Consider the following 11,702-nt stretch of genomic DNA (forward strand, 5'->3'; position numbering starts at 1 on the left):
ACATTATAACATCAATATGTAATCAAAGACCACTGCCATGAGCAGAAAAATAATGTCACATCTGACTTTGAAATCTTTTAATTCCCAACGAGAGACAGCCTCAAACCATATCTCTGATTTCAATCCCAAGGTTTGTCTTTAATAACTTACTGTAAGCTACTCTCGGATGGATACATTCTCAGCGATATAATGTGGTGTCTGCTGATGAAAATAACCTAACCATTGGCAGTCACAGCAACATTATCAGCTAGTAATATAGCAGCTCAATCACTACAGTAATCAAGTATGGCAAGCCATATCAGGGGGGTGTTTCATACAGCTGTTTTTAAGTTAAGAGCGACTTTAAGAACGACTGGTGAACCTTTCTTACTCGCTAAACCATCGTCCATGAACACTTTGGTGTATACTATTTACCACAAGAAAGGATCACCAGTCATTCTTAAAGTCGCTGTTAACTTACGTACAGCTTTATGAAACACCCATCCAACCTTAAATGCTAATATATATGGCAAGGCCACTTTTCCATTGTACATTTCTATATTACTGCTCAAATAAAAAAATAAAAGGGCACAAGATCTCCAAGGGGGATGAGGGGGGAGGAGCACTGAGGCCAATCAAAAGTGGACCTCTACATTTCCAGCGAAACATTATTAATTCATCATATGTTTTTTTCAATTGTAATGAGTATTTATCAATTTTGGTTTCAAATTTATAACAGAATATTCATATTGCATGTATTTGTACTTCAATTGTTAAATTTCAAGACATCTGTATAGATTTTGTACTTTTGTTGGAAATGAGGAGAAATAGAAACTGAGATGAAACAGGTATCTGTGGCCATGACTTTCAGTGGCCTTGGATTATACAAGTCCTACAATATACAGAACTATGTACTGTTTTGTCATCCACACATTCCCTATAATTACACAGACTATGTACTTATGGTCAATTCAAGATTACAGACCAGTCATTCGAGAACTCTTAACACTACAAGTCAGATGTTTTAATGTTTTACTCGATCAAATTACACATACATGTACCATGGTAGCATGTATCATTTACTTGATTCTTTTCTACAGCAAATTATTTACCGTGTTTACACGTGCATCGGCTCGCGGTTCAGAACCAAAAGCCGATGCAGAATCGGCTTTTGGTTCATCTTGCACCGCATTTACACGCCGTCACAGCTCGCGGTGCAGAATCGGCTCGTGTGGCAAAAACCTGAAATGATACACGCACCAACAATATACGTCATAATAAAGACAACGCTGGATCCGTGCGCTTTGAAGTACGTCATAATGGTAAAGTAAATGAATGCGCGCCAATTGCCGATGCAGAATCGGCTTTCTGTCTACACGTAGTAAAAAAGCCGATTCTGCATCGGCTCGCGGTTCTGAACCTACTACTTTGGTGGTGCAAAATTGCCGATGCAAGTTAATCGCGTTTACACGCAACAATAAAGCCAATGTAGCGTGTAAACACGGTAATTGATTATGACATTCACTTCAGTACCCTTTCATCAATTGTTGAAATAGAAGATAAAATATATTACATTAAAAGTACCAAGTATAATATATCTCCTGGTAATTTACTGTAAATTCATAAATCTAGCCATTGGGGACCTCTGCGTATATAAGGGAAAGCTGAGCTTACTTAATTAAATCATACCATGCAACCATCATTATTGATTGTAATGTTCACTTCAATACTCTTGCATCAATTGTAAAATCAGAAGATAAATATATTGGATCATAATACCCTACTTTTTGAGATAAAATAATTAGGAAGCTGCCAAGGTCAAATTATCCTCTATACATGTATGTGTTAGTCAAAGCAATTGCTAATGGACAAATGCGGATCATTCAAATGTTTGCAGCTACCATACAGGTGTTCACAAGATGGAACGACTATGATTTATCCTCCTGCATTTGATTTCTTTTTCGACCGATTACCCATGGCTGCTTCCGCACCGCTGACTCATCAAATCGTATCTGGGTCCGTGCCACCCGACGCGTCAGGATCGGCTCGAAAGAAAACACCTCTGTCCGCCCACGCCCCTCTCTGAGGGGATGCGTCGCTAAATCAGGGCGACTGGGTATGGCAGAAGCCAGAAAGGCCAGGGTGTCCTGAGGAGATGGGGACTCATCCCTCACTTGCTCCTTTTTAAAACACAACATGAATTTTTGGATCATTTGATGTCAACGGTAGGGTAAAAGACCAGGTACAAGGAGTCATATGGTAGAATTGTGCTTGGGGTCAAAAGATACATAAAGCATCGATTTGGTGTTTTGAAAATCAAACTTTGGAAATAAATATGAAGAGGCTTGAATATTACCTACATTAAGATATGAACAAAACCAAACTAAATACAAAACATGATATGAATAGTTGATACTTAAAATACTTAAATACTTAAAACTTAAAAATAATACATCATTATAGTTCATCTCCATAGACATCCACCCGTGCTCAAAAGTTAGTGAACCCCACCACAAAATGCACTCCTTCATGCTGAGTGTTGAATATAGACAACAACAGTACAATGTTTGGTGAGACCAGAGAAACAAACTTTATTGCATGTAATGTTTTATCCCCTGACTTCACAATTAAATATCTAACACATGGCAGAACTTGAACATTCTAAATTGCACATGCAAGAGTTCACTGCCCCTTTAACAACAAAATATTGGTGCTCTTTTTAGAAGTTAAAAATCCTCATTTTCATTCTCAACTCTATTATGATCAGGCTGTTATCTGCAAAATGATGAACTGGGCAGTCGATTGTATCAAATTATCTTTCACAGTATCAAAACAACTCTACAGAAACATGGCACATAGTAAGTGCATCTATACAGACATCATTTTTGCCTCTTAATTGTACTATACAAATATAGACACAACGTAGCATAAGTAAATACCGATATTAGAGAGTCCGCTGTCTGTCTCGTGGGAAATAGACACTCAACACTCATCACGTAATTGCTACAGATTCAATTACTTCATTTATATTCATGGATTTTGTGAACGTTAAAAATGTCTGATATTGAATGAATTTTTTCTGCAAACTTGCTATCATAATAATAATAATACTATAGGATTTGTATAGCGCACGTATCCACCTTGCTAGGTGCTCAAGGCGCTCCTACATTACCCAGGCTAAGCTAGCTACCGATTCCAGTGCGCACAGCTTTTTGAGGAATTACTTCCTGCCGGTACCCATATTTGAAAGCATGTCTGTCAAATCCTTTTCTGTATATTATTCATATTTTCATAGATATGACACTAATTTTTCTCATAAATGTTATCTCTCTTTTATCTCTTTCTCATAATTACCACTATCATTACCAGAAAATAGTAGTAGTAGTAGCAGTAGTACTAGTAGTAGTAGTAGTAGTAGTAGTAGTAGTAGGAGTAGAAGCAGATGTGTAGTAGTAGTAGTAGTAGTAGTAGTAGTAGTAGTAGTAGTAGAAGTAGTAGTAGTAGTAGGAGTAGAAGCAGATGTGTAGTAGTAGTAGTAGTAGTAGTAGTAGTAGTAGTAGTAGTAGTAGTAGTAGAAGTAGTAGTAGTAGTAGTAGTAGTAGTAGTAGTAGTAATAGTAGTAGTAGTAGTAGTAGTAGTAGTAGTAGTAGAAGTAGTAGTAGTAGTAGTAGTAGTAGCAGCAGTAGTAGTAGTAGAGTAGAAGTAGTGGTAGTAGTAGTAGTAGTAGTAGTAGTAGTAGTAGTAGTAGTAGTAGTAGTAGTAGTAGTAGTAGTAGCAATAGCAGTAGCATTAGTAGTAGTAGAAGTAGTAGTAGTAGTAGTAGTAGTAGTAGTAGTAGTAGTAGTGGTAGCAGCAGCAGCAGTAGTAGTAGAAGAAGTAGAAGTAGTAATTAGTAGAAGTTGAAGTAGTAGTAGCATAAATAAATATGATATAGTAGAAGTACAAGTGTATTTCCATTATCATCAATATCACTTTTAACATTATTATTTTGTTTCTTCTATAATTATCATCATCATTATCATTATTACGATTATTAATATCATTATCATCATAATCAATTATATCTCCTTCTTTCACAACCATTCTCCATGTCCTTTCTTTTCTGCAATCTGCATTTTTTTTTTTTTGGGGGGGGGGGTCATAAGCATGTCTCCTCTCAACTACTAGGGACAGTGATTTTCCTTTTTACCGGTAAATAAAACGGAAATTCCGCTTGGTTCTTATACTTTTCATGTAAATATTTATGAAATTCACCTTTGCAAAACGGAATTCAGGTTTTACTATGTACATTTTCAGTGACAAAACAGAATTTCCATTTTTAGATCAAGTTGAAACAGAATTAGGTTTTCAGAAACGGAAAAGGCCATTTTTTTTCAACGGAAAATCACTGTCTCTAAACTACCTTATCTATTCTACACCACCTAGACTTTGCCAAGGGCTAGGATTAAAACACCCAAATCTCCCTTACTCACACATTTCCCCTCTCTTGAAGGAAATCCTTACAGGAATCGCTTCATTTTGTTGACATCATAACTAGATTTGATAAACATCATGTACATCCCACCAAAATGGATGTCAAAACTGACATTTTGGTTGCCACTGGAGATCTCCTAACGATGTAAACATCTCCGGTTTCATCATCATTCCCCATTACTTCTCACAAATTGAAGAAGCCGTTGTTTATTAACACTATCTCGCATTTTTTTATTCTTGGAACTCTTTGTGTTTTACTCCTTTTCAAATGTTTAAAGACACAAACTTTTCTAAGGTTCTTGTTTTATAAACTTATTGTTTGTTATCATCAGTTTTTCAATCCCTTTCATTTTGTATGCCTTTATCAAGATTTGTTTGGTCCAAAAAAAATATCTAGAATTCAAGTATACTATACATGTACACACTTAAAGCCATTTTAAATGTAAATGAAAAAGAAGTTCTCTATTTTGATTCAATTCAGTATTTATTTCCAAATTCAATTGCAAGGACCTAATGAGAACAAAATTATAAACGGAAAAAGTTATAATGCTATTCTACCTAATTGGTAGAGAAAGAGAGAGTTGTAAATAAGGGACAAAAAATCTTACAAGAGAAAAAAATAGGTACAAGATCAAACAAGTGGAACACCTCTGGCAGTCTCGCCTGCATTACGCAATTCGATATAGCAGCAGTGCTGCTTTAGAAAACAGCTAATGAATACTTATTCACAGAAGAAAACACTAATATGATAATAAAATGTTATATCCTTTGACCCAAAATGACATTTGACCATGACTATGTGACCTAAGACATGCGCAAAACAGTCATTCATACTTGACTACCCTAATGTTGATGTTTCATGAGCTAGATCCATAAACTTTTTAAGTTATGATGTCAATTCAACACATACTCCCAACATGGCCAAAGTTCATTGACCTTTCAATGACCTTTGATCTTGGCCATGTTCCTAAAACGCGCACAGGGTATTCAGGGATACATTGCTGCTCTTATTAGGGACAGTGATTTTCCGTTAAAAAAATTGCCTTTTCCGTTTCAGAAAATCGTAAATTCTGTTTCAGCACATCAGAAAACGGAAATTCCGTTTCCCCATAGACTTTGCGTACATGGAAAATTGACGATTCCGTTTACCCATTCAGTAGCAATGTAACATCACTCGCGCTGGTCAAAATTTGTATCTGCCTCTGTACCAACAACGCAGTAGAATCCGCTCTAATCGGATCTATGCGGGTACACAAAATATTTTGACAAACACATTTAACATGAATACATCCTCACCTTTCACATTATTAGCATTATTTTACGGTTGAATGAAATTTTATCGTTAATTTTGGGGGGTTTTGGACATCGTTTGAGCAGTCAATGACTTCAGCCTATCCGCCATTTTGGATTTCAAGACCGGAATACTGTGCCGTTACATCTTCAAACGTAGAGGGCAGCAACACATGACCGTGTTGTTAAATCAAACGATGTGTGCATGTGAATGTTTTCGATACGGCCGACCCCGCCGCCGGCCAAGGGCCGCGGCGCGGGCGAGGGGTACAATCGAGTGTGATGGAGTCAAGAGCAGTCACGATGTGTGGATTGTCATGATTGTAGTGAAGTGAGATCGTGTTTTGTGGCCATTTAATATTCGTATTTTGTTGAGATTTTGGAGTAATTTCTGTTGCAGTTCTGTGTATTCTGAGGAAAAATATATTTTCCGTGATTTTCCGTTTGTAATGCCACTTTCCTTTTCAAAAGGCCTTTCCGTGAATTCCGTCCATTTTCCGCGATCGCGGAAAACACTGTCCCTATTTATGTCCAAGTTTCATGAACTAGATCCATAAACTTTTAAAGTTATGATGACAATTCCTCAAATACCCCCAACATGGCCAAAGTTCATTGACCCCAAGTGACCTTTGACCTTAGTCATGTGACCTGAAACTCACACATGATATTCAGGGATCCATGAATGCTCTTATGTCCAAGTTTCATGAACTACACCAATAAAATTTTAAAGTTATGACAATTTCTCAAATAACCCCACCATGGCCAAAGTTTGTTGACCCTAAGTTACCTTTGACCTTTATCATGTGACCTGAAACTCTGGCAGGGTCTTCAGTGATACACTATTACCCTTATGTCTAAGTTTAATGAACTAGGTCCATATACTTTCGAAGTTATGACAACATTTCAAAAACTTAACCTTGGTTAAGATTTCGATATTGATTCCCCTTAGATAGGTCTAAGTTCATTGACCCTAAATGACCTTGGTCATGTGACCTGAAACTCAGGCAGGATGTTCAGTAATACTTGATTACCCCTATGTCCTTACCCTTATGAACTAGGTCCATATACTTTCTACGTTGAGATAACATTTCGAAAACTTAACCTTGGCCTTCGGAAAAGCGGCGCCTATAGTCTCACTCTGCTGTGCAGGCGAGACAAAAATCAAGTAGACACTTTGTCCAATGGTAATTATAATTTATCACTTTAGGGGCATACAGAAATATCTAACTACTAGACAACTGCTTTTGACAATTTTTTACATAATATTACACTTTTCTGAGCATTACATTCGGTCCAGCTGAAGAGCATACTATGAGTCATCCTTCGTCACCTGATGCATCATCTCTGACCAGACCCAATGATGCATCATGGTAAGGAAAAAAACACACACATCACTTTCATTGGTGTCTGTTGAAAACCCAATCTACAGGTTGCTGCTTTGATGTATTGATGCTAATGATCTTATAAATAGCAGAGCTCTGTGATACCATTTTGAGAGCAGGAGAATATGGGATTATCTAATGATAATAAATGCAGTTGATACATGAAACAAAAATTTCTAACATAGATCTTTGCAAAAACCTATTGAAATTAGAGTGACATTGATTACGTTATCTGCAATAGCTTTTAACATCATTTCAACATTTTATCTCTTTTGAATTCACTTTAATACAAAGGAAATATTTTATTGTACATTGGTATCTCAATATTGTTTCTTCAACAAACTACCAGGTTTTACTGATATGCCAATCAGATTTTCAACAAATATTGCTCAATGAAGATGAAATGCTTTGCACAAAGGAATAAGTGCGATAGCAGGGATTAAATCCAAATATTCTATTTAAGTACTTTTCAATGTTAGTTACATCTTATAGATTAATCTTGCTTTGTATCAAACTTGATTATTTCTTCTAAAATATCTTTCTATTACTCAGTTTGATCAATAATTGGATGACAACCATATCTCTGATTTTTTTTCTCACTAAAATGTGGGAAAAAACACATCTATCAGAGAATAATTTTGCGATACAAATTTGAATATCATTTTTGGTCATTATAGAAAAGCTCTCAACTAAGCAATGTACAGTCTTATGTAAAAATATGCTATACAAAAAGACTTTATGCATAGCAGTCTTTCAAAAATGTAGAGCAAATGCGATGCGATACCACAAACAAACTAGTGAAATGACCAGATTAGTAGTCATCTGGGTAGAATTGACAAGTTTCATCAAAATCCCTGATTACCTTCTAATCAGAAATGACTGCATTCTGGTCAAATCTGACTAGCCATCTGACCTTTCCATTCAGTATTTTGTAAGAAACTTAACTTGTCGCGAGTTTAAAGTGATTGAACTAGGTTAATTTCAATGAATGTTAGCAATATGTACAGTAAGTACATGGAGCAGCTTTAAAAAGAAAAAGTCACCTGCAAAAAAAAAAAAAAACAGAAAGCACCTGTGATGAAAAACACTTTCTGATCTCACTATGAATTTATTCTGATACAATAAGTGATAAACGCAGCACCCAGCACTTGGGGGCATCACTTCAAAAGACTTATGAAGTATTGTGCACTGAGTCAATTTACAATTATAATGAAAAGCTAAGATAAAGGGAAAAAAAGAGGTTTGCGAAAATGTCAAGGCCTTGGAAGGCCAAGAAAGTCATCCAAAATGTACAAATTACATTTCGACCCATTCATGGATGCATGCGTAGTCTAAATCCATTTACATCCAAGTCAGCAGGTTGTATACCTTCAAAGTCAGAAAAAACATCCCTCAGTATTTTCCTTTTCTTTCTCTCTCTCTCTCTCGATTCAATTTCTTTTTGTCACTAAAGCTAAATCATGTCTAAAGAGCACAGATTTTGCAGATTAAAAAATACAAGAGCAAAAACTTCTTTTTTTCAAAATAGCTTCGTTCAGAAATAAGAAATGAGAACAAAAGAAGACAACATCATGTAAGACATTTCAGGTTTACCTGTATTTAAAACAAATCATACATTCCAAATCTTTGCAATTCTCCTTTTTTGGCAGCCTCTCTTTATTGAATCCTCATCTGTTTTCAATTTTTCTACCTTCTCTTCATCAGTAATTCTTCATTTGATATGTTTTCTTACAAATTCTCATTCTCTCTTTCAAAATCGGAACTCTGACAATCTACCATGTATTATGTTCTTAATCCCAAGAAAGAAAATATAATAAACACAATACCTATAGCAATTATGCACTATTATGTACATAATATTTTTCTGGTGACTCAACATTTGCTCCTGCGACAATTGCTCCAGGCTTAATTTCGTCTAAGATGTAGTTTTAGGGCTAGGGTTTGCAATAGGGTTTTATGTTAGGTTTAGGGTAGTGTATATTGTTAAACCGAGTGTTGAACGTGATCATTGGATTGGTGTGTGTAATTTAGAGCGGAGCAATTGTCATGGTACCATTTTTCTACCCTCTATGTATATAACTTTGAATTCAAAGGGAAACAATTGTTTTTCTATGCAGCATGTCCTCATCTTCAGAAGATATCTACAAGGGGGTTTTCCCTATACCTACAACGAAACTAAATATATTTTCTAATAAAATTACTGGTAAACGTGGCTGGGTATTTCGATTCACAAACACCAGCAGGATATAATGGGCAAACAAAATATCAAGATTCAATTAAGACTTACATTTTTCTCCTCTAATTTGTTGATTTCAAACTTGGTGTCTAAAAGCTTTTGACTAAGCGTCAGGACCTCCCTGTTCAGGGCTTGCTTTTCCTTCTCATAAGCGGCCGCCTGTAAAAATACAAAGATGTAAAAAGAAATAAACAGGAAGAGTACTAGAACCGTCATCTATATTAGGCTATCATAGCCATCTTTTAGAAATATGGTATGGAATTTTTGAATAAACCTTCATGAAAATAAAAGTCGTAAAGAAAATTTAGAAGTCATTATACTTCAAAGTCTGACCAAAAAAATCAATACACTATCCTTTTACATATATAAAACTTTTCATCACCATATTACAGACTGCACAATGGCACAGAGAGCATATTTGACAATGCAGAAACCTTATTCCAAATGACTCTCATAATATAACAATATATAATGGAAAAATCACATGAATGATAGACACAGCACATGAAACGAACAAATTAATGAATTGATGTAGGAAAATAATGAAAAATATCTTTAAAATGTAGATAATGAAAGCACATACATGGATGAATGATTTTTTTTTTCACTACAAATCTAAATGTAATTTATTTTACAATGTTATAGTGAAGCAACCTAACTGAATCAAAGACAATTAATTGCTGATAAGATTAATGATTTGACTAGTATTCTGCTATTTTCTATCAGTATGTCAAGCCCATCATTATAAAACATTTTAAATCATTAGACTGCATGTGACCATAATTATGGTCTCTCTAAAGAGAAGAGTGATAAAGTATTTCTATAAATATCACACATTCCTTAAAACTACAAACAACACTACTTGCTTCTGTATAATGCAATTTGCACTTTTTATCCCGGTTATAATTACAATTAATCAGTATTGTGCCACAGGTTGCATTTGATATTCATAGCTATCACCATGGGATGGAATAGTAATGAATAATGCATGAAATGCCTCGTAGGAGGGGAAATATTAAATAATATATCCCACTTGTGGCGAGTTGTATGCATGATAGATCTTTGGTGATATATTTCAGTACGTCAATAATTCGTCATAGAATATATATGAAATTATACCACTTCTGCTGTTGTTTATATCATTTAAGAAAATGATACAATACTTTGTATGAGAACTTTACATGTAACTTGCATGTTTGTAAAATTGATCAAAATTTGGCCTTTTGCTGCGATGATCTTTTAATAAACCATTTTATCTATCTATCTATCTATCTGTCTGTCCGTCCGTCCGTCCGTCTGATCTATCTATCTATCATCTATCTATCTATCTATCTATCTATCTATCTATCTATCTATCTATCTATCTATCTATCTATCTATCTATCTATATATCTATCTTTTGTGTACTGGATAAAGTAGGGAACTAATTTTGAATATGAAAAATATACCTAAAATAGTACATTCTACCCTCACATGATAAAAACACAATCATGAGGATAATTTTGCCTCCATCAAATCTGGAATTACAGGTGCATGATAAAGATTAACATTTTGTTTTCATCCTATTTATTAAGGTGAAAATTACAGCAAAGATGGAGGTAAAGTCTACAACAATTGCATGATTTGTTTACCAATTCAATTGCTTATCATCCGCATTCTATGATTATTATACCATGTAATGAGAGAGTCTTTTGTTTCACATAAGAGTAAATAGTCATCAATTTTCCCGACGTATTTGTTCTCAGCCAATTAGATGCAAGGATTTCAGTAGCTTATAACAATATTCAGCGAAATCACTATTTGTTTCATGAGAATAATGGTCCCTAAGTCTAGTGAATAAATATCAATAGAAAAGTGTCAAGTATTTTACCAAATAATAAAGAATTTTTCTTTGAATATATGGTCGCGTCGTGGTCTAGTGGTTCTGACTCTCGCCTTTCAAACAAAGGGTCGTGAGTTTGAATCCCAGCCATGGTGTGTTTTCCTTCAGCAAGAAATTTATCCACACTGTGCTGCACTCGACCCAGGTGAGGTAAATGGGTAACGGCAGGAAGTATTTCCTCATAAAGCTGTGCGCACCAGAATCGGTAGACAAGCTTAGCCGGGGTAATATAGGAGCGCCTTGAGCACCTAGCAAGGTGGATACGTGCGCTATACAAATCCTATATTATTTATTTTAAATGACACAGCTGAGAATCCATGACAACAAGGCATGATAATCTGTGGCATGCTTTACAAGGACAGAATTGAAGAATAACTGAACGTTGCAATCTCTAACCCTTTATCGGCCTCACCACAAAGGAGGAGACATACAAGAAATGGTGCTAGCCATCCATATCCGG

The 11,702-nt window shown here is 35.3% G+C and overlaps 1 protein-coding gene across 1 annotated transcript in view; it reads right to left on the minus strand.

Annotated features, from left to right (window-relative positions):
* LOC129264474 (uncharacterized) overlaps window positions 1-10,872 on the minus strand; it is a 28,362-nt gene extending 17,490 nt beyond the window's left edge. The window contains exons 1-2 of the mRNA XM_054902359.2: window positions 10,867-10,872; window positions 9,412-9,519 (exon numbers count right to left, since the gene is read on the minus strand). Coding sequence (XP_054758334.2) covers window positions 9,412-9,519; window positions 10,867-10,872 — 114 coding nt within the window. The remainder of the gene's footprint in view (window positions 1-9,411; window positions 9,520-10,866) is intronic.
* Between the last annotated feature and the right edge of the window lie 830 nt (window positions 10,873-11,702).

This window comes from Lytechinus pictus, chromosome 7 (genome assembly GCF_037042905.1).
Source record: "Lytechinus pictus isolate F3 Inbred chromosome 7, Lp3.0, whole genome shotgun sequence".
Lineage (NCBI taxonomy): Eukaryota > Metazoa > Echinodermata > Echinoidea > Temnopleuroida > Toxopneustidae > Lytechinus > Lytechinus pictus.